Genomic DNA, 23,344 nt, shown 5'->3' on the forward strand with positions numbered 1-23,344 from the left:
ACACTTTTGACCTGTTTGGAACACAGAGCCAAGGTACTTAGCAATGATCCTGGCTCAGCATGGATGTGTGTCCTGGAGTATGCGTTGGTTTTGGAGGTCTGGGGGTTGGAGAAGAGCAGCCCAGCGTGGCAGGAGGGTGTGCTGCTCCCTGACCCTCTCTGGATGCTGCCTGCCTGCAGCTCAGCAAAGAGCAAAGCTGTGGCTCAGCAGGAGCAGTGAGTCTGGCGTGTCAGTGACCTGATGTTACTGTGTGATGTCTTGGGGCCAGCAAGAGCCCCTGAGAGAAGGAGCTGATCTGGGAAAGGCAGAGTTTTCACCATCCCCCAGCCTGTGCTTAACATCAGTGTCTCAGCCTTCCTCCCACCTTGAACTTTCCTCATGCTTTATTAAAGATAATACATACATATGTATTCTAAAATACATAAAATATCATAACTCAGAGAAGCTGGTTTGGATTCAGGATGTTTCCTTTTCCATCCTGCTTCTTGACCCAAAACATGGTTCCGTAATCTCAGGGCATTACTGAGTCTTGGCAGGACATTTCTACAGGATCCACACTGTTGAGTCCTTCCCTTCTTTGGACGAAGATCGTTGGGGAAGCTGCTCCATTTCTGCCCAGTAACAACGCTCCCACTGATGGGATATGGTCATGCTCATGCAGGGTGGAGGTCTGAGTGCTTTCAGGGTGGAACTGGACAACCTCAAGGAAGAACAGCAGTGCAGGGCTTTTATTTTGGGGGTCTAGAAACGTCTGATCCCTGAGGTGCTGCTTACAAGCAGGGCTGGTATCTCTCCCTCACCACCCTCCGGTGGCAGGTGTGGAAGCAGAGTTAAATAAGCTTAAAGTGTGCCAAATGTAACAGTTCTTGTGTCTTTAGGAAAGCCTCAGGGAGTGCAGGGATAGGACCAAGGGGAATGGGTTTCAGCTGAAAGAGGGGAGATTGAGATGAGGTCTTAGGAAGAAATGTTTTCCGATGAGGGTGGGGAGGCCCTGGCCCAGGTTGCCCAGGGAAGTGGTGGCTGCCCGATCCCTGAAGGTGTTCAAGGCCAGGTTGGATGGGGCTTTGAACACCCTAATCCAGTGGGAGGTGTCCCTGGCAGGCGATTAGAACTGGGTGGGCTTTGACGTCCCTTCCAACTCAAACCATTCCATGCTTCTACAAAGCACCCACTATTAAGAAGCCTCATATTGAGTGCTCAGGGCTCCACACCTTGTTGCTGCCTCCCACCAGCACACCCATACCAGCCATTGGTGACAGGAGCTCCGGTCCCTTGTGGGAATGCGGGAAGCGCCAGAGGAACCAAAATCTTCAGCAAGACTTTCCTCACAAAGGTCTGTAGGAGGCTGCACATGGTCACTGGGATGGCTGAGATCGGAGCAGTGTATGGGAGAAATTGGCCCTTTTTGGTGGGATTTTTCAGTCACTCTACAGGAATGAGAACCTCACTTCATTTTCTCATGACCTGCTGGGGACTTTTTTTTTTGTTTTCTCCCCATTTTTTGGAGCAAGGAATCAATGCTGCTGAGCCCAGCTCTGACCCCGGCTTTGGCGAACAGGTACGTGTGGCCACAGAGTGTGTTTTTATTGAACTTCGAAACTTCATGCTGAACCCAGCCCCAGTTGTTATAAAGTGTGGACCTTTTGTGCCTTGTCACAGTTCTCCTCTTGATCTTTGGTATTTTTATGACTTCTGAACAGCTTTAAAAAAGAACAAAAGTGGAATAAATGACACCCACCTACTGGTCTCCTTGTTTTTGTGCACTGATATGTTGAAGGTGTTCTGCTAATATTTAACCAGGAAGCGAAAGCTAAAAAAAGAGCTTCAGAGAAGATCAGAACAAGCAGAAACCCCAGGAATGGTCCTGAATAGCCTGAATGTGGCAAGAGTACAGAAACATTTTGATTCTCCACATGGGGCTTTGGAAACCCACTGATAATTAACTCCCAGGGTCAGAAGACATGATCAGTCAGGAGATTGACTGTGGTGGCCTCTCATGCCATGTATTTTAGCTGAATGGATGTCCTGGAGCGAGTTGGATATAAATAGCAGGATCGCCATGCTGATGCAAACTCCCTGTGGGCTGTAAACCTGTGCAGAAACTCGTGAGCTCTGTCCTGCTGCTGGTGCAGCTCAGGCTGACTTGGCTGTGCTTGCAAAAGCTGAAGTCTCAGCCAGTCTGCAGGTTGCTTGCTTCCTAAGACCGTGGATCTGGGATTTTCTGGTCTGCTGCCCTGTGGACGAGACATTTTGGGCATCCCTAGTGCCTTGGAAACTGCTGTGGATGCGTGTTCTGCCGATGGTTTCTACAGAAGCAATGAGCCTGGAAAAGCTGCAGTCCAATCGGTGACTTTCCTGAGGTGTCGAGATGAGTTCATTTATGTTGTTGGTGTCTGTGTCAGGACCAAAAGTGCCAGTTCTGCCCACGTGCCACCTACTGAGCAGCCAGGCTCTTGCTGTTCCTGCTGGAGCACTCGCCATGTGCCCACTGGAATGGTCACACAAGGAGACGACGTCAGCCTGACCTCGGGGTCACCGTATTAATCTTGAGGAATGGAGTTCAGATTCTGACCTGACGTTGTTCTGATTTCACCAATAAATACCAGCATTGCCATTTCTCCAGGAGCTCCCTGATTGCCCCCATGGGTCTCCTTCCACCCACTCGTGCATCCCCCAGTCAGGAGCTTGAGGTTCAGCTCTGCTGATGAATTCCTCATGCTTGAGCTGCCCAGCTCTGTTCTCACCTCCTTTTTGTGGTTCAAAATTTCTCTGTTTTAGTTCCATGACTGCTTCACAGCTGATTAAAACAACATACCATGACAACAGCTTAGTTTTCCCATGGGCTGGAGAAGATGAGACTAATGAGGATCACAGCATGCGAGAGCCCAGGTTGTGCTGCAGCCAGTTTGTTTGGAACAAGAGGTGGTGGGATGGGGACAGGAAGAAAACTGCTGATTTGGGGTGTGAAGAGGGTGATTGTAGACAAATTTGCCATTTGCTTATCCTCTACATGTGAACTACGTGTTCCAGCAGGCCCATTGCAGCTCCGTGTTGTCCGACCTGGTGGCTGGGCTATGAGAAGGAGCTGGCAGCACCTTTCCTCTTGGCTGTGCCTGCAAAGGAGAATCTGACTGGCCGTGCAAAATTAATCCACAGTTTAGCTGTCTGAGCACTGGAGAAATAAAATGCTGCACCAGCACAAAGGGTGCAAGACAAGGCCACTGGCTTTGTAAAAATGGTCTGCAAAGATCGTGGGGCAGTGGCTCCTAGACATGAGTGTTTCTGTAAGGGTGATGAGGATGCTCTGTATGGAATAAATAACAGCATTCTAATTCCATTGAGGCCTTCCTGCGCAACCCAGATCTGCTTGCTAAATCCTTGGAACCAGCCCCACTGCCCAGACCTGCCATTTGTCCATGTCGGGTAAACGCCTGTGCCAGGGCTGTTCCCAGCATGGTCCTTCTGCTCCTCTGCTTAACTGGCAGTGACAGGAGCTGCAGTGGGATGAGGACTCCACCACATCCCTGGGCAGACTCTGCCACTGCCTGAGAACCCTTTTGATGAAGAAGTTCTTCCTGATGTCCAATCTGAACCTGGCCTGGTGCAACGTGAGGCCATTCCCTCTCATCCTATCACCTATCACTTGGGCGAAAAGACCAACACCCACCTTGCTACAACCTCCTTTCAGGCAGTTGTAGACAGTGATGAGGTCTCCCCTCAACCTCCTTTTCTCCAGGCTAAACAACCCCAGGTCTCTCAGCTGCTCCTCATCAGACTGGTTCTCCAGATCCTTCACCAGCTTCGCTGCTCTTCTCAAAGATGCATGACTAAGTTTACCCATCCTTTGATACTCCCTGGTGGATACAAAGCAGTTAATTTCTTTCCCCTGTGGGGGAGAAATTACGACCTGGGTTTTGGAACTGAGTAAATGTGTGTGTTCAGCACTAAACTGCAAATGCCTTTTGCTGAGGACACCGATTTGGATGTCCTTGCTGTCATGGTCTTTGTCTCTGATCATGTCCCTTGTCTCTGTTTGTTTTACCGTCAGCAGAGGGGACTTTGCTGACCCCCAGGATGTGTTGGTGATTGTATCTATTGTGTTCACACTCCTCACGCTCATCTCAAAGTGCTTTCCCCTGCACTGAGGAATATCTGCACATGGATGGATGTACTCTTACTGCTGAGGAATAATCAGAGTTGCTGTCTCTGAAATGATGCTGAAATCTTGTTAAGAATATTAAAAGGTATTTTACATTGCCTTCTAAGCCAGAGCAGTGTGAAGGAACTTTTCAGAATGCTCAATACAGTCAGAGTTTCCTTAACAGGATCAGGGAGGGGCAGACTCAAGGTGGCTCTTGGCAATGCAGAGCTTAGCCATGTCTGAAGTTATCCCTGGAAAGGCTGGAACTCCATGGAAGTGAGAATCCAGGGATCAGCTGCAGGGGCTTTTTGCTTGACTTTTAACCAGTTCAATGAAGATTTCAATTCTGTTGGTTTTTACCATAACATCTCTCATTTTTCTGAAGTGGAATCTTTCCCTGGCTCTTTCTGGCCATCGTGTCTTGAGCTGGTGTTCTCATGCAGTGAGTGTTAGAGCTCAAGTTCTCCTTTGTGAAGGAGTACCACGGAGCTCAGAGCCCATCATTTTGAAGGTAGGAGTGGTTTTCTCCACACTCATTGCTTTATAAATACCAGTGTGAGTGTCGTCTGCTGTCTCCTTGCCCTGAAACTCGGTCTCCTAGCTTCTCTCAGGGCCTGCTCTCAGGCTGCCACCATCCTGTCTGCCCTGGGAAGTGTGGATCTTCAGAAAACTTTCTCACCTCTCTCGTCCCTTCAACAGGTCACTCATGAGCAGGTGCAGATCCCACTGTGTATCTCTGTGTGCTCCATGGAGACCTCTTTCCTCCACAAGAATGACCGCTTTCCCTTACTTCTTCTAACCCTTCATTTATCCCCATAGAAACCTTCCTTCTTATCTCATGGCCCTTTAGTTTTCATAAAAGTCTTTGGTGAGGATCCCAGAGGCTTTGTGGGAAGGCAGGGCTGTGTTGCCTCCATCCACATGTCTGCTGACCAGTCCAGACCCGTCTGGGTTCACAAGGCTGAGTTTCTGTTACAGGAGCTGTATTGGCAGTGCCGAGCAGGTCTGATTCCTCATGGGGGCTGTGTTGTTGAGTAAAGCCTCAGTTTTGGTTGTAGCCAGAAGCACTTTGTGCTTGAGTACGGTCAGGTACTTGAGTTGAGCAAATGGTTGGGGTGAAGGTTGATATGCCGATGGCAGCTTTGGTGATGGAGACCTTTGAGTTGTGAGTTCTGGGGTTTGATTCATATAAGCAGATTCTGCAGGTCCAGAATAGGGATTTTCTGGTCTTCAGTTCCAGCAGCACCGACTGCAAACTTCAGTTGTTCTCTTTCCCATGTCTGCGTGCCGTTATAATCAGAGGTGGGGAGTTTGGGATGCTTTACAAGGCTGGTACTGGTCGCTAAACCTCGGCTGTCAGCATGCAGCCCAGCATCTCCGAGATGTGTTGCAAGGTGTCCTGAGCACTTGGGGATGTTTTCAAGGCTGCTCTGCCTTTAGAACACGTAACTACCTGTAACTGGGGAACTGTTAATGTGTGGTTTGTGCAAAAGGCAAATAGCAGTGCCTGGTGTCACTGTGACTCTCGAGACCTTTTTTTTTTTTTCAGTTGATTTATTTTTGTAAATAAAACAACTGTAGAAATGCCACAGCTCATGCCTGCAGGGGGTACAGTGGCCTCTGCAGGGCACAGAGCTCATCCAAGCACGTGCAGGCAATCAAAATAGGAAAATTGTTGCCCTATACCATTCGGGTTTCTAAGCCTAGAGAAATGGGACACTTGTGATGAAAGTTCAGAGTCTTTCTCATGTTCAATGCGTAAGACACTGCTGTAAGCTCTTCTTCATGTGCTTCTGGATGTCCTGCCCAAACGCAGACACTGAAATACAGCCTGGTCACCAGGACCCACAGGATGGAGACACTTTGACCATGATGTTGCGGTTTTGTGCACGCTGCCCTGTAGCCACTGAGCAGTGAGGTCTAAATTATGGCTCCAGCAAAGGCAGCTGAGAGTTTCGGTAATCAAAAGCTGAAACTGGATAAATTTTATGTAAAAGGAACATGTAGCTTTGGGAGATAAGATAACTACTCATGAGAACATCTCGGACGTGTTGAATCATGCAGCGCTTGGATCGTCTTGCTGTGTTATTGTGGTAGATGTGCCTGTGATCTCACCCTCAGCTCAGGCAGATATTCCAGGCTGGATAGCAAGAATCCCTGCACGAAATAATGAATTATCAGAATAATCATGCTCTGATTTGTCAGTTCCAGGACTTGGAGGATTTTTCTTAATCCCTGTCCTTGCAGAAAGCCCATGTGTCCCACCCATGCTCTGACTTCTTAGAAGGAAGAGCTGGAAGCTGTTGTAGGGCAAGGAGCCTATGATGTCGTTGCCATCACGGAAACGTGGTGGGACGACTCATATAACTGGAGTGCAGCTATGGTGGGGTACAAACTCTTCAGGCGGGATAGGAAGGGCAGGAGAGGAGGCGGGGTAGCCCTCTTTGTAAGGGAGGACTTGGACACTGTTGAGATGGATTGTGGCGATCAGGAGATCGAGTGCCTGTGGGTTAAAATCGGAGGAGCCCACCAGAAGGTAGATTTTGTGATGGGAGTCTGTTACAGACCACCCAGCCAAGGAGAAGCAGCTGATGAGCTCTTCTATAAACAGCTGGGGTTAATCTCTAGATCAATGCCTCTCATTCTTGTGGGAGACTTCAATCTTCCTGATATCTGCTGGAAGTACAATAGAGCAGAAAGGAAGCAGTCTAGGAGGTTCCTGGAGTGCATGGAAGAAAACTGCCTTGCACAGCTGGTGAATGAACCAACAAGGGAGGGTGCCCTCCTGGACCTGCTGTTTGTGAACAGAGAAGGCCTTGTGGGGGATGTGGCAGTAGGTGGACGCCTAGGACAAAGTGATCATGAGATGATAGGGTTTTCTGTTCTAGGTGAAGTGAAGAGGGTGGCTAGTAGGACAGTAGCATTAAATTTCCAGAGGGCAGACTTTGAACTCTTCAGAAGGCTGGTTGGCAAAGTCTCATGGGAGACAGTCCTTAAGGGCAAGGGAGCCCGTGAAGGCTGGGAGCTCTTCAAAAAGGAAATCCTAGCAGCTCAGGAGAAAGCCATCCCCATGTTCCGGAAAAAAAGCCGGCAGGGGAGAAAACCAGCTTGGTTGAATAGAGAGATCTTGAGTGATATCAAGAAGAAGAGAAATGTCTATGGGCTCTGGAAGAGGGGGCAGGCCTCTTGGGTGGACGACAGGAGGGAACTGAGATTGTGTAGAGAAAAAATCAGAAGGGCTAAGGCTCAACTAGAAATCAGATTGGCAAAGTCTGTGAAGGATAACAAAAAATCCTTCTATAAATATATAAATAATAAAAGGAGGACTAGGGAGACCATACAGTCCCTATTGGACGCAGAAGGAACAACAGTGACAGGGGATGAGGAAAAGGCTGAGGTACTTAATGCCTTCTTTGCCTCAGTCTTTAATTGTAAAGAGAGTCGTTCCGTCTGTGTACAAACCCAGGAGCTAGAGGAGCCAAATGAGGCTCCCGTGATCCAAGAGGAGGTGGTCAGAGCCTTGCTAGCCCAACTTGACACCCACAAGTCTATGGGGCCGGATGCATCCACCTAAGGGTATTGAAGGAGCTGGCGGGTGTGCTGGCCAAACCCCTTTCCATCATCTTCCAACGGTCCTGGAAGACTGGGGAAGTCCCACTGGACTGGAGGCTGATGTAGTGCCCATCTACAAGAAGGGTCGCAGGGAGGATCTAGGGAACTCCAGGCCTGTCAGTCTGACCTCAGTGCCAGGGAAAGTCATGGAGCAGGTGATCTTGAGTGCTGTCATGAAGCACATGCAAGAGAACCGGGTGATCAGGCCCAGTCAACACGGGTTCACAAAAGGCAGGTCTTGCCAAACTAACCTGATTGCCTTCTATGACAAAGTGACTTGGCTGCTGGATGCGGGAAAGGCTGTGGATGTATCTTCCTGGACTTCAGTAAAGCCTTTGACACAGTTTCTCACAGCATTCTGGTTAGTAAACTGTCACCTCTGGCCTGGACAGGCGCACACTCTCCTGGGTGGGAAACTTGTTGGATGGCAGGGCCCCGAGAGTGGTGGGAAATGGAGTTAACTCCAGCTGGAGGCCAGTGACAAGTGGGGTTCCCCAGGGCTCAGTGCTGGGTCCAGCCCTGTTCGATGTCTTTATCAATGACCTGGATGAAGGCACCGAGTGCACCCTGAGCAAGTTTGCAGACAACACTAAGCTGGGTGGAAATGTGGATCTGCTGGAGGGTCGGGAGGCTCCAAAGGGATCTGAACAGGCTGGACCCGTGGGCTGAGTCCAGTGGCATGAGGTTTAACAAGGCCAAGTGGTGGGTCCTGCACTTGGGGCACAACAACCCTGAGCAGCTCCAGACTAGGAGAAGTCTGTCTAGAAAGCTGCCTGGAGGAGAAGGACCTGGGGGTGTTGGTTGACAGCGTCTGAACATGAGCCAGCAGGGGCCCAGGTGGCCAAGAAGGCCAATGGCATCTTGGCTTGGATCAGACACGACGTGACCAGCAGGTCTAGGGAGGTTCTTCTCCCTCTGCGCTCGGCACTGGTGAGACCGCTCCTCGAATCCTGTGTTCAGTTCTGGGCCCCTCACCACAAGAAGGATGTTGAGGCTCTGGAGTGAGTCCAGAGAAGAGCAACGAAGCTGGTGAGGGGGCTGGAGAACAGGCCTTATGAGGAACGGCTGAGAGAGCTGGGGGTGTTTAGCCTGGAGAAGAGGAGGCTGAGGGGAGACCTAGTTGCTTTCTATAACTACCTGAAAGGAGGTTGTAGAGAGGAGGGTGCTGGCCTCTTCTCCCAAGTGACAGGGGACAGGACAAGAGGGAATGGCCTCAAGCTCCGCCAGGGGAGGTTTAGGCTGGACATTAGGAAAAAAATTTTCACGGAAAGGGTCATTGGGCACTGGCAGAGGCTGCCCAGGGTAGGGGTTGAGTCACTTTCCCTGAAGGGGTTTAAGGCACGGGTGGACGAGGTGCTAAGGGACATGGTTTAGTGTTTGATAGGAATGGTTGGACTCGATGATCCGGTGGGTCTCTTCCAACCTGGTTATTCTATGATTCTATGATTCTATGACTTTTCCTCCCATGTTATGACCTGCTCAGGAAGAACCAAATACTGAGCCTTCCTGGAGCCCATATTTACCCCCAGTCTGCTCGTGGTGACAGTCTATGCTCTGGGAACAACTGCAGAAGTTTGAAGCTTTTACCTCTTACTCTGGGACTGGCCCCAAGCTCTGATTCCTGTTCAGCTCCAGCCTCCAGGTTGTCTGGGTCTGAACTACTACATCCAAGGAAAGATTCAATCAGTTCTCCACAAGATTAGAAGTGTAACCTGCATCAGAAGGAGTGTGCTGAGGTCAAGGGAGAGGATTCTGACCCTCTGCTCTGCTCTGACCTCACCCGGAGCCCTGCATTCAGCTCTGGAGTCCTCAGCAGAAGAAGGACATAGAGCTGTTGGAGTGAGTCCAGAGGAGGCCACAGAGATGAGTCATGGCTACTCCATCCATGGAGGGGTTCAAGGCCAGGTTGGATGGGGCTTTGAGCAACCTGATCCAATGGGAGGTGTTCCCTGCCTATGGCAGGAGGTTGGAACTGGCTGGACTTTGAGGTCTTTTCCATCCAAACCATTCCATGATTCTGTGAAACCATTCCCCATCTTCAACTCTTCTGTCCTATATTTTCCTAAGTATTGTCTTTGTTATTCTCATCTCAAGGACATAATTTTGTCTCCAAGCTGTGCCAAGCCTTAGATAAGCTGAGGAGGGATGAATGCTGCTTTCTAGTGTTGTCTCAACCTCAGAGTGGATGGGAACTTTGCAGAATCATCAGTAAATAACAGTTTGAGTCCCAGCACTGTGAGTGCTGCTGGTGCCATGTGTCAATGGACGGGGATATTTTGGCATTAGGAAATAAAGCCAAAAGTCTGGAATTCTCTGTTAAGTCTCTGTTTCTGCAGGACGCTCAGGACTGTTTAAACTAGTCCATCAGTGGCTGCCAGCCCAGTCAGTCTTTCCTTTGGCTCCAAGTTCAGCAATGCTTAATCCAACATCTTCAGGATGATGTTCCTCACTGCAGCCGGCCTGGTCGATGCCCACTGGGCCCTCAAGAAGCTGACCTGATTCCCCATGTCTACCCTTGTGCTGGGTGCCTGTGTGACCCAAATCAATGGTCCAGTAATTGTAGATTCCAGTAATTCAAGTGGGAAGGCATCTCTGGAGGCTGCATGGCCCAACTCCTCGCCAGCTTTAGAGCTGTGTTAGGCTGTTCATGTGCTGTATGAGCTCCAAAGCTGCAGGGCAGAGAGGTGCTGTGTTTCTCTGTGACAGCAAACTTGATTTCTCAAGTAAGAAGCCTCTCTTGATTTTCTGAAAATATAGCTCCTCTTGGTGGCTTCAGGGGATGAAAACAGTGGAACAGGGAAGGAGGAGGCCAAGCCACTTTCCATGATATTTGAGAAGTCATGGCAATCAGGAGAAGACCCTGGTCACTGGAAGAGGGGCAACGTTGTGCCTGTTTTTAAAAAGGATAGAAAAGACGACCCTGGGAAATACCGACCTGTCAGCCTCACCTCTGTGCCTGGGAAGATCATGGAACAGATCATCCTAGAAGCTCTGCTAAAGCACATGGAGGTGATTAATGGCAGCCAGCACAGCTTCACCAGGGGCAAATCCTGTATGACCAACCTAGTGGCTTTCTATGATGGGGTAGCCACAGCAGTGGACATGGGAAAACCAAGGGATGTGATCTGTCTGACTTCTGTAAAGCCTTTGATACGGTCCCCCACAACATGCTCCTCTCTAAATTGGAGAGATATGGATTTGATGGGTGAACTGTTCGGTGGATAAGAAACTGGTTGGAGGGTCGTATTCAGAGAGTAGTGGCCAATGTCTCAACATCCAGATGGAGATCTGTGACTAGTGGTGTCCCTCAGGGGTCTGTACTGGGACCAGTGCTGTTTATTATCTTCATCAATGATATAGACAGCGAGATTGAGTGCACCCTCAGCAAGTTTGCAGATGACACCGAGCTGAGTGGTGGTGTTGCCTCACCAGGAGGATGGGATGTCATCCAGAGGGACCTGGACAGGCTGGAGAACTGGAGCTGTAAGAACCTCATGAGGTTCAACAAGACCGAGTGCAAGGTCCTACACTTGGGTCAGGGCAATCCTCAGATTCAATACAGGACGGGGGATGATTTGATTGAGAGCAGCCCTGAGAAGGAATTGGAGGTGCTGGCTGATAAGTTTGACATGAGCCAGCAATGTGCTCTCGCAGCTCAGAAAGCCAGCTGTATCCTGGGCTGCATCAAAAGAAGCGTGGGCAATAGGTTGAGGGAGGTGATTCTGCCCCTCTATTTCTCTCTTGTGAGACCTCATCTGGAGTATTGTGTCCGGTTCTAGAATACTCAGTAAGGAGATGGAGCTGTTGGAACAAGGCCAGAGGAGGCTACAAAGATGATCAGAGGGCTGGAGCACCTTCCATACGAGGACAGGCTGAGAGAGTTGGGCTTGTTTTGTCTGGAGAAGAGAAGGCTCAGAGGAGACCTTATAGTGACCGTGCAGTACCTGAAGGGGCTACAAGAAAGCTGGGGAGAGACTGTTTACAAAGGCTTGTGGTGATAGGATTAGGGACAATGGGTATAAACTGCAGAGGGGCAGATTTAGACTAGACATAAGGAAGAACTTCTTCACTATGAGAGTGGTGAGTCCCTGGCCCAGGTTGCCCAGGGAAGTTGTGGCTGCCCCATCCCTGGAGGTGTTCAAGGCCAGACTGGATGAGGCCTTGGGCAGCCTGATCTAGTGGGAGGTCTCCCTGCCCATCGTAGAGGGGTTGGAACTAGATGATCTTTAAGGTCCCTTCTGACTCAAACTATTCTATGATTCTGTGAGGTGGGGATGTCCGTGGTGGATGTCACTGTTGGGCTCGCACCATCACCAGCTGAATAAGATGCAGTAAATTGAAGCTTTTGGCAGTTAAAGGGTATGTGGACAATGATTTGCAGCTGTGAGATAAGTCGTTGCCACTGCTGGAGCCTGTGGGTGCGAGCAGGGCTGAGCGCTCCACACTGCTCCTTCCCTTCCTGGGCTTCCTTCCTGACCATGTCCTGGTAACAGGAGGGACTGGAATCATGAAGGAAAGTAATAGGCACTCGGCAAAAACTTTAGGATCCGTTAGGAGGCCTCCAGTTCCTGGTGAGGAGGCAGCAGCTGTAACTCTATGGGTTTGGGGCTGCACTGTTGCTCTGCAATGCAACTGGTGGGACAACTCCGCTCTGAAGTGGTCGGCATCTCCTCATCACATTGATTACGTGCAGCTCAGCACTGGTAGGGGAAGAGAAATGAATTCATGGGCTGGTGTTTTCTCAGGTTCTACCTAAAATCAACCAGGAAGCCAGGCAAGTCTGCTGAATGGGATGAGAAGAGTTCATTTCATTAAATCACTCTAGGTCAGGAAAATATCCATCTCGTTGAAACAGCCATGGGAAAAAAATACGAGCGTGTGTTCAGCAACACATTCACCGCTGCATTCAGCAACGCTGTCAGGCACACAGAACCGATCTAGGTCATTAGCTGTGTGTTTATGCCCTGCGCCGGCTGCTCAGTTTGCTGTAATTCTCTGTGGTTGAACAGCCTGCTGAGCTGGAGCGGCTCCTGCATCCCCACGGAGCCGGGGCTGTGGCAGGGAGAAGCTGCCAGGGGCAGCAGGCGCAGGGGGAACAGCTCTGGTGCAGCTGAATGACACGAGGCTTGCTGTTATGTGGTCTGCCCACACCGAGATCCAGGCTTTTATTGCCCTAAAACCAGAACTGATTCTTCAAGGCTGGCAAATTCACTTTACCTGTAATATCTTTACAGCTGAAGTGGCCAGCTTTCTGCATTTATAAATGCATCTTTCTGCATCTATTAGACCAATAGATGACATCATTTTTTATTATAAATCAATAGAGTGAAAGCTTGCACACCAGGAGTTGGCTGACATCGGTCTCCTTCCCTGCCCCTGGAATTTCTCTGCAATGTGCTTCCAGCCTGGGAGCCGAGGGGATGGTTTGGCAGCTTTGACTGCTGCATCCCAGCTTCCCAAAGCACCCTTGCTGTGGAGTTTTCACTGGTAAAACTGAAAGCATGTGTTTGCTTCACAGCTTTCTGCAGCCTCCTCAGTTCTTCCCCCAGACTAGAGAAGCCTCATCACAGGCACAGCCTAGTTCAGACACTTGGCATTGGTGCAGATTGCAAGCAAACTTCCCCCCCCAGCACCATTTCATGTGTGTGTTTGATATTTCATAGCTTCTTTGAAGTACAGAGCATTTTACTGGTGTCTTTGTCCCATCAACTTGTGGGATTCCAGTAAACCCTTTAATACAAATGTTTCTCCGCTGGGATCACTGTGCAGATGTAGGGCTGGAGGCGACTCAGCCATCGGTGCCTGTCCTGTCCGTGTCGTCCCTCTCCTCTGGTGCAGCTCGGTGCTGGACATCACCTGCCACAGGTGACACTGCCCTGGAAACCAATCAGCTGTAAGAATTCCTTTTCTTGCAAGCAAAGTAGTCTTGCTGTTAATATTAACATCTCAAAGAAGGGATAGTAAAACCCTCTTTTAACCACAGTTTCCTGTACCTGACACACAAAAAGATGTGACTTGGGAAGTCAGATCCTGGACTGACTATGTGCTCCCCAGCTTCTCGTACAGAACCCTAATACACAAAACCAACTAAAAATTAAACTTGAGGGCATCAGAAATCTTGCTCTGCCCTTGTAATGAGCAGAATGGGGCTGATTCCTGGATCCACCATGCACTGTGTTGTTTGCACGAGTGCAAACTGAGGTTAGGGAAGGTGTAAACCACCCGAAGACAATGTCAGACATTCTGCACTTTGCCTTTTGAGCAGGTTACTCATAGAAACACGCAGGAGCTCAGTGTGGTGGGACAGGGGCAGCAGAGTTCATCCTCCCACAGCAGCGAGCGGCAGTGTACACAAGGTTTGCCAGCAGCAGCAGGAGGAATGCACCCGCTGTTCCTGGCCGCTCTCTGCAGTAGCTGCTGACCTCGGTGTCCTAAACAGAGCCTGGCCAGGCAGTCTGAAGCTCCAGCTGCCCTCCTGCCCTCTGCACAGCCGTTGCTGGCACTGCCAATGAGACACATGCCTACGTGGCTGGAGGCTGGGAGTCCCAGCAGCACCTTGGACCTGGAGGAGAGCCTGGCCACGCACATCCACCCACATCAAGTCATCTAGTCCTGCTGTGAAACACCAGGCCTGGTTTCCAGCTGTCTGAATGAACCCTTGACTTGGGTTTTCTTGGCCCTGGCAGCCAGGTTTATGCCCAGCTCCCTAGGGAGAGCATGGGGGACCCAGAGCCAAAGGTGGTGTATGGAGTCAGACTAGGAGAGCAAAGCTGAATCCTGCAGCTCGCATCAGGCCTTGCTAAGCTGCCACTGGTGGGACCGTGTATGATGTCCTGTACCACCCATGCTGGTTGCTTGGGCTGCACTTTGGCCAGCAGCGGAGTGGTTGACAGAGCCATCAACTCACTGCCCCGTGCCTTGATTGTCTTCTGAGCCAGCTCTCACTGCTGTCACCTTGCAGCTCACTGACTTTCTCCAGACCCCTAGAAAGTTGGACCCAGCTTGGTTTGCTGCCTCTGAGCAGTCAGCAGGGAACAGGATCTTTGTATAAAGGGAATGAGTCCTTGCTCGCAGTAACTGCTCATAAAACTGTCATCAGAAAAGTCTTAAAAATCTCTTTATTTACCGACAGTTTTGCCATCTTGATACCAGTCTTTTAGTGCATGGTTTTCATTGCCAAGATTTTCTTCTTGACTAAAATGCTCCTCGCTTCAAGCGTGGTTGTTCTTGTCTGATTGAAAGCCCTCCTGTTGAATTCACAGTGAGGTTTCCAAGTCTGAGAAACAAGACATCCTGAAGGTCACCATGCATTTTTCAATCTAGAAGGGTTTGGTTTTGTTTCTTCTTAGTAGAACTTTAAATCTAAAGGACACAGTGGTCTGCTGAGCTGGGCCAGCTCGTCTCCAGCCTTTAGCAGTGCTTGGGAACGGCGAGTGGCCAAATTGAGGGGATTTGTGGGCAAATAGACCACAAACCTGTTTTTGTCATAAAAGTGTGAGGAGATAAGAAGGAACAAACTATGCTGGCACATTGCTTGCCTCCGGCAGTAGGTGAGAGAAGCAGGTTGGCTGATCCAAGATGAGGTGTAGGAGGTGAGGAGTGATCGTCCCTGCGGGCGTCAAGGATGGAGCTTCCACCACAGCTCACTGGTAATTTAGGGACAGGACCAATTTGACTTTTGCCTCCAGAGAGGGGATTTCCAGCCTGGCCCTGGCTCTCTGACTGTCAAGCAGGTCTTGACTGGTCCTTCCCTACGAACGCTGGCAGGGCATCGCGCGTGATCTCTGGCAGGTCACCACTCGCAGAAGCAAGAGATGTAGGTGTCAGTTACTTTCAGGAAGGGAAGTATGGCTAAAAGCATGATCTTTCTGGAGTTCAGCCATCCAGTGTCCCACAGTTCAAGTGCCAAGCCAAAGATCAGTGCATTTGGTTTTTATTCTGGCCTGGAGAGAAGCCGCCTCCATTCAGGGGGCTGTGAACACTCCTGGTTCTTCCATGTGTTTAAAGATGGAGGCTGCTTTTGTTTTGATTCTCGCCTGATTTAATTATATTTGCTTTTTCTCTTTTTATTTCAGTTGTGATTCCAAAGAGCCCTTTACCTGCCTCCGAAGTAAACTCGGAGAAACCTAGCATGCACAGTAGCACAAAGACTGATTTGGGGCATCAACAAGGGCAAAGGCGTCGCAAAACAGGGAAGAAGTGTGGTCGAACGACCAAAACGCTAATCCATCACCCCATGCCTACACCCTCCAAGTCAGTGGAGCCTTTGAAATTCCCCAGAAAGAGAGGCCCCAAGCCTGGCAGTAAGGTAAAAGCTGATGCTGATGCAGGCGGGTGAAAAGCAAGTGCTGCAAGTCTGCCATGGGATGCTGCATGCGTGTGTTTGGGCACGTTTGTCTCAGCCTCTGGCTGTGTGACTGCAGCAAGTAGGAGGCCACAGGGGTGTGCGGGCTGGGAACATCCTTGAGTCCAGCCCCAGAGCTGTAGAGAATGTCTGTGTCCTAAAGATCATTTCCATCAAGAACCTGTGTCTTCGGAGCTGCATTAGCTGTGGAGTAGCATGGCAGATGCTGTGATCGTGACAGGATGGCCGAACGGTGGAATAAGCTCTTCTGTCCATCGTATGTAGCTGGTCTGAGTCAAGCAGAGGTGGCAGATCTCAGGCTTGTTAAGTTTTCAGGGTTGCGGTTTATAAAATATACAGGTATTGATTGCTAGGTTCTTGAGACTCCCCGCCATCACCATCAGAAGTGTGTCATGTTCTACAGTGCCGTGTCTGTTGGATGCAGAGGAGAGAGTGTAGTGATCATGGGTGGTAAAGGAGAGCAGGGATAAAAGGAGAAATATCTCCTCTTTTTCTGCAGAGGAAACCTAAGACATTGCTGAACCCAGCACCCACCTCTCCAACAACCAGTACCCCAGAGCCAGACACAAGCACTGTGCCCCAGGACGCTGCTACAATCCCCAGCTCTGCCATGCAGGCTCCCACAGGTAAGGGTCTCAAACCACATTCTTGACAAGATTACACGGTTAGGAGCTGCATCAGCCAGAAGGCAACTCACCAGGACACTCCCAGTGTTTCCTAAACCCTTAGAGCAGCAAACATTGCAATTTCAAAAGGCCGGCCTGACAGGGAGTGCTTTGAGGGGAAAAGGCACACGAGTCCAGATCAGCCATTCATTTCTCTCTGTCCGGTTTGGAAATAATGAAGCTGTAGGAAGGTTGCAAATCTTCTGGTCAATGCAGGGACCCCTTTCCCCGAGTTACCCTGTGTGTGCAGGGACTCCAGGGCTCCCAAAGGGCACTTCTCGTGGCCAGAGACGGGACAGCGGGCAGCACCTCTCCGGAGTCCAAAGCACCAACTCTCCCAAACGGTGCCAGGAACAATGCTGAAACCACAGCAAGGTTCAGAGCTGCTGAATGGCAGTGGCAATGATTCAGCCACTGCTGAATGATTCAGTTCAGCTTCAGCCAGGATATTGAGGGAAAGAGGGACAAGAGGGAACAAAGGAGGAGTAGGACTGGCAGTGCAGGGTGTGTGCTGTGCTCCAGCTGTGAGGTTTAGCTGAAGATGAATCTGGGCAGGGAGGTCTAATGCAAAGCTGCTTTTTATATGTTCCGTCAGGCACTGTGTATGGGCTGAGCCCTCTGTCTCCTCAGAACACCATTGGCCAGTTTTCAGAGGAACCTAAAGAACCCAGTTTCCCTGAAAAATTGGGGCTGCATTCCTTCAGTCTCCTTTGAACACCACAGCCACCTTAGCTGGCTGACATGGGAATCCCTTTGCAGCCTGCAGATGGGAAACCTGAATGCTGGGGAAACCATAGGAGAAACAGCAGCAGCTTGGAAGACGAGCATGAGGCAGGAAGATTTCGGAGGCTATTACCCTCTAGAAGCGCCTCCACTGCTAGGATGTAGACAGGCAGTTGTGGTGAATTTGACAGTCTTAAAATCTCAGCATCTCCCAGGCTGGATTTTAGGCATCTGTTTCTTGCTTTCCTGAGTGGGTTAATGGCAAACGCATTTCTCATCTTGGCAGTTTGCATTTACTTGAACAAGAACGGCAGCACTGGGCCCCACCTAGACAAGAAGAAAGTTCAGCAGCTGCCGGACCATTTTGGACCAGCTCGAGCTTCTGTTGTCCTGCAGCAAGCAGTACAGGCCTGCATTGATTGCGCTTATCATCAGAAAACAGTCTTCTCCTTCTTAAAACAAGGCCACGGGGGAGAGGTCATCTCAGGTGAGAACTGGCCTGCAGCATTTTGCCTTCAGAGATGTCGTTGCAAGGACGCACTTGGAAGTTGTCCCTCCTGAAGCTCGGTGCAGTCGGTGCCAGGGCAGACAGATTTCTGTCTTCTCTTTCTTGCCAAACATTTGTGTCACTGAACGAGCAGCCAATGGCTGGCTTGGGGCAGAGCAGTTGGCGTGGCACAGCTCCTGGATAAAACGGGATGCAGCACTGGAATCACCATGGGCAGCATTAGGCTTCACCAGCAGGAGGTGAAACAGGTGGGATATCCACAACTCCTGATGAAAAGATGAGAAATACCCCATCTTTTTAACTCTTGCTGTCAAGCCCATGTTTACCCGGATGCAGGTGGTGCAGGCCCCTCCTTGAATGCCTTTCCCTTCCCTCCAACGCAGCTTCCCGGGCGCTGCAGCCCCGTATGCAGTGCTGGGTGCAGCAGGCTGGTTTTAGCCTGTCCCGGGAAAGCGAGCTCACCAGCGCTCAGCCAGCGGAAGGCAGAGGCTTTTGTTTGCTCTAGTCTAGACCAGCGATGCTGCGATACAGAAGCTGGCTGTGCGGCCCTGGGCGTAGGCTCCTGCTTTTGCTGGGGGTTTACGTGTTGGGCTCTGTTTGTTTCTGTCTCCAGCTGTGTTTGATCGAGAACAGCACACGCTGAACCTGCCAGCAGTAAACAGTATCACCTACGTCCTCCGCTTCCTGGAGAAGCTCTGCCACAATCTCCGCAGTGACAACCTCTTTGGGAACCAGCCTTTCAGTCAGAACAGCCACATGCAGCGCTCACACGAGTACGACCACGACAGGTATCTACCAGGTAGGAGCTGGGGGGGGAGGCGCTGTAGGGACCCCAGGTGCTCCATGCCTTAACCCAGATTTTATCTCTGTCTCAGGAGGCAGGCATGTGGTTCAGAGCCCTCTCTGCAGGCCTCATTGCATCACACTCAGTGGCATGCACACACCTGAAGGGCTCTTTTTGCATAGGATTCAAGTTGCTGTGTTTTCTGCCCATCAGTCTGATTTCCATCTCTGCCTGTAGGTTTCCGCTCATCCATGCTGTCTCCTTGTCTTCCCTCCTCTCCTTGTCTCCCAGTCCTTTCCACTTGCTGTAATCTGATCGTAGTGACTTCATACAGTTAGGAATTCTGCTGAAAGACTCTGCATGAGAACAGAAGAGTGATAACATGCAGCTCATAAACTGTAATTAGAATCACAGAATCGTGGAATGGTTTGGGTTGGAAGGGACCTTAAAGCCCATCCGGTTCCACACCCTGCCATAAACAGGGACACCTCCCCCTGGATCAGGTTGCCTAAAGCCCCATCCAACCTGGCCTTGAACACCTCCAGGGATGGAATTAAATGAAATTAATTAGAAATTAGAAATGGAATTCAGACCTAGCAGAGCAGTTCCACCATGGCTGTGAGTACTGCCAGTCGCCAGCACCTCTGGCCCTCAGTGAACATGCAGCCCATTGTGGGATGATGCGCGCTGTGGCGATCAGAGGCATAGGAGCCTTTATTTTCTTTGACATGACTAACACTCCACTGTGTTGAAGCAACACACCCCCGGCAAGATAGTTCACGCCACAATGCGAATCATCAGGCTGCAAAGTTGCTCTTAAGCAAAGGCGGTGGAAAACAAGAAGACCAATAGTTTTCCCCTCAGCACCATGCAGTGGCAGCAGCCCTGAGGGCGGTAGCTGCCTCCTGAGCTGGCTGAGGGGCTGCAGGGGAGCTACTGCTGTTGGAATGCCAGTTATGGAGAGGATAGAAGCTGCCTGCCCCCTCTTTAGGTAGTCAACAAGTGTCTTGCACTGATCTGCTCTCTCTCCTGGCTTGCTTCCTCCACTGCCTTTCTGCCCTCTGAGCCAGCAACTCACTGTCTTACTGTTTGAGGGCTTGCTAATGTTCATCCATTGGATGATTACAGCTCTGGGAAGAAAAGCAAGAGTTTCTAATATAAAAGGACAAGCATTTAAGAAGAACTGTTTGAGGGGAGGTTGCTAAATGTGAAGCTCAGGGGCAGCAGCCTAATGCCTTAGTGCTTTCTTGCATCTCACAAAGCGCCCATGCTCAGGGGAAGGGATTGGCAGCAGTGCAAGTAGCAGGAGGATCTCAGAGGGGCTGCTCCTCTGCTTCCTGCTTGGTTGATCTGCTGCCTGAGGGCTGAGGCTCTGCTGGAGCCAGCAGTGCCAGGAGCAAGGAGATGGGCTGGGCTGGAAGAGGAGCTGTAGAGAGGGTGGGTGGAATCCCCACGTTTCAGTGTGCAAGTACCCTGTCATCGTGAGACAGAGCAAAACTGGAGTGGGAGGAAGATGATTCAGGGCTTGGGCATGGCAGCAGCCTGGATGGAAAGGGTCCTGAAGCTCTCATGCATGATTTCTGGCCACCATGAGATGTCAGTGGCGCCTGTGCCAAGAGCTGGGCTCCCCAGCAGGGTGGAGAAGTACAAAGAGCCAAGTCAGAATTCAGGGAAACTGAGGCAGAGCAGCAAATATGAAACGATGCTGAAACCTGCCCATCCTGTACTCTTCAATAGAGTATTAAACAAAGATTAAGCACACTGAGACAAGTGATAACCCCCATCCCATTTTTATACTGATGTCTCAGGGACTGTTGGACATCTGCTCATCTAATACCTTTCTCAAACACATGGAATAAGAGCATAAATATTGTTATCCACAGAGTACAGTGGCTTCTGGTCAGGGCAGAGAAACAGTATTGGTGCTTTTGAGAGGTTAGGGCTGGTTGTGGAAGAATGAGGCTGCAGTTGTACATCAGATTAAATCACTTAATGTGTCCAAGGCTGCCATGGTCTCACCTGCATCTCTGTGGGTCCTACCTTGTTTCTGCTACGAGTACAAGTGCTCACGCGTCTGAATGGACTGGTTCTTCCAGAAACTGATCGCTCCTTAGGACTGGAAACCAGTCTCTATTCCCAAAACAAACTCACTTTAGGGAGCGCCACTGTGGAAAATGTGGAGACTTTGTGTGCATTCTTGGGGCAGGAGAAGGGTCTGCAGCAGCCTCTGGCCAGAAGCTGCTGCCATAGAGCTATGTCCTGGCATTCTGTCTTGCTGAGGCAGAAGCTTGGAAATAAGGGATGAGAGATCTGGTTGTACATCAGGGAACAGTCGATTTACCAGAACGTGTGAAATTGATTGATTGCTGTTACCAGGAACAGGGACGGGCTGTGAAATGTTGTGAACAGGTAGATTTGACCTGGAGCCACCTGAAAACAGGAGATTGGAGGGACCCACTGGACTGCTGAGCTGTGGGTCCTGTTAAAGGCTCCGCAGCATACAGTGTTGCTTTAATCAACTCTGGAGTTCTGTGTTCAGTCAGCTGGGGGGTTTGCTTTTCCACAGGAGGCTGTTGAAGTTTTTGCTGAAATTTAGAAACTATGTTGTAGTTTCTGGCCCAAATTCATTCTCGGACAACTTGGTATCTGTGTTTCCTTGTCTTAGCATGGTCTTTTAGCTTAACTTAGTTATCCTTCTGGAAGTAGTTAAAGAGAGCCATGTCCTTCCGGGGAGCTCACCCTCTGGCTGCTCGGGTAAGAAAGGCTCTGTGCTCTTCTCATCCAGTGTTGGTTTGAATTAAACTTCACAAGGTGGCTGAGGTTCCAACCTGCACTCCAGGGAGCAGCTCAGGAGGACCTGGTGCCACTGCACTGGTACCATGATCTCAAGAAATGTCTCTGGAAGATGCTTTTTGGCACTGTATCCTTGTGGCAGGTGATGATCAACCCCTCCTGGTCCCATACCCTGTTCCGTTATTGTCAACTGCAAGTTCCCAGCTCATGGGACACGTGCATATCTTTGTTCTGTTGGATTTGCCTCCTTTTTGGTGCTCTATTCTATCTGTATTTTTTCTGCCCAGTTTCAAATGATGCTTTATCTGGCTGAAAGTGGGAAGATCTCAGCAGATTCCATCAGTGAATCTCTAACATTTGTGCCAAAAGTTATTAATAAAAATATGAAATGGCACTGGGCTCAAGAATGACCGTGAAAATGAGGTAACAATGGCTCTGCAGCCTCATGTTCTAGCTCAGTGCTCTGACATCTCCTTTTCCCTCGGATCAGGTGTTTGTGTATATAACAAACCCTCACATTCTCCATATCAAAAGTCTTGCTGAGTTCCAGGTAAATGTGATCAACCACTCCTCCTTTGTCTGAGCAATCCATTATTTTCCTGTGCTAAGGAAGCTGTTGGGTGAGACTCCTCTGATGCCCACCGGCCGCAGTGTGAGCCGTGAGGAACCACAGCATTGCACTTACCCTTTCCTGCAGAACCTCTCACAAGCCTTCTGGTACTGTTGAGGTCAGAGATGAGCATTTCATTGCCAAATAGTTTCTGCCCTTCTTTTTCCAATGTCCGTACCCTGTGTCCAGTCACTCCGAGCAGTGCGTCATTGAGTTGTGTTCAGATTTGCTGCAGCAGGGTTTGGCATGTGCCTTCTTTCTTAAGCTACATTTTGGCTCCCTGTGCACCCACAGGTCCCCAGTTTGAGTATGTTCAGTTATGGTGAACATTTCTGTTTCTTTTATCCTTTGAGCCTTGCCCTGGTGTTCAGCGTGGCCGCGACTGGAAGCAAAGGGTGGGATTTGTTTGGCTGGATGCAGTGGATGTCGCAGAAGCATCAACGCCTGAGCTGGTTGTAGTTGCGTAGGCACATTCTGCAGTTGGGGAGGAGTTGCCAGTGCAGGCGGCACAAAGTTTGTTGTCCTCAGGTGGGAGCCTTCGCTTTGGCTTTGACTTGATGTGATGAGGTGAGCAGACTTTGACTGGAAAGGGATCCATCCTGGCTGCCTTGCCCTGGCCAAGGGCACAAGCCCAGGCACAGGTAGATGTGCTCATCAGCCTCCCAAGTTAGGTGAGATGAAATCTCCCACAAAGCTGTCCCATTACTCGCATATGACAACAGGCTTTTTTTCCTTTTGCTCAATCTTCACCTTTCTGCCCATCATCTCCTCACTGTTCCCATGCACTTATTGCTTCTGTAGCTGGAAGCGCAGTCCTGTCTCTTCACTTGCACTGTGCCAAAAGACAAAACGAGTTAGAAAATTTACCTTGTCCCTGTACTTGGCATCCTCTGAAGTGTACAGCGCCATGCTGAGAGGATCCTTCTCATCTCCACTAAATGATCTGCTTGTTCTCAGCATCCTTCTTGGAGTGAACATTTACTCACTTAAATTTGGGTCCTTTCCTTTCCTCCCAGCTTGTTTCTCGCTGATCTCACACATTTCTGATGTTCGTGGCATCTTGTGAACTGAAGATATTTTCAATTTGCAGATTATCTGTTTCCTGACTGCTGAGGGCAGCTCTGTGTAATTAATCCACTTCTT

General features: G+C 50.0%; 1 protein-coding gene across 8 annotated transcripts in view; it reads left to right on the forward strand.

Moving 5' to 3' along the window:
- The window catches only part of SCMH1 (Scm polycomb group protein homolog 1), an 80,287-nt gene that overhangs the window by 43,708 nt on the left and 13,235 nt on the right, over window positions 1-23,344 (forward strand). For 7 of the 8 annotated variants that reach the window (XM_069875233.1, XM_069875238.1, XM_069875237.1 and 4 more), the window contains 4 exons: window positions 15,829-16,061; window positions 16,618-16,744; window positions 17,793-17,993; window positions 18,628-18,813. In XM_069875233.1, coding sequence (XP_069731334.1) covers window positions 15,829-16,061; window positions 16,618-16,744; window positions 17,793-17,993; window positions 18,628-18,813 — 747 coding nt within the window. The remainder of the gene's footprint in view (window positions 1-15,828; window positions 16,062-16,617; window positions 16,745-17,792; window positions 17,994-18,627; window positions 18,814-23,344) is intronic. The other variant, XM_069875240.1, reaches the window with a different exon arrangement.

Source organism: Phaenicophaeus curvirostris, chromosome 23 (assembly GCF_032191515.1).
Source record: "Phaenicophaeus curvirostris isolate KB17595 chromosome 23, BPBGC_Pcur_1.0, whole genome shotgun sequence".
Taxonomy (NCBI): Eukaryota; Metazoa; Chordata; class Aves; order Cuculiformes; family Cuculidae; genus Phaenicophaeus; species Phaenicophaeus curvirostris.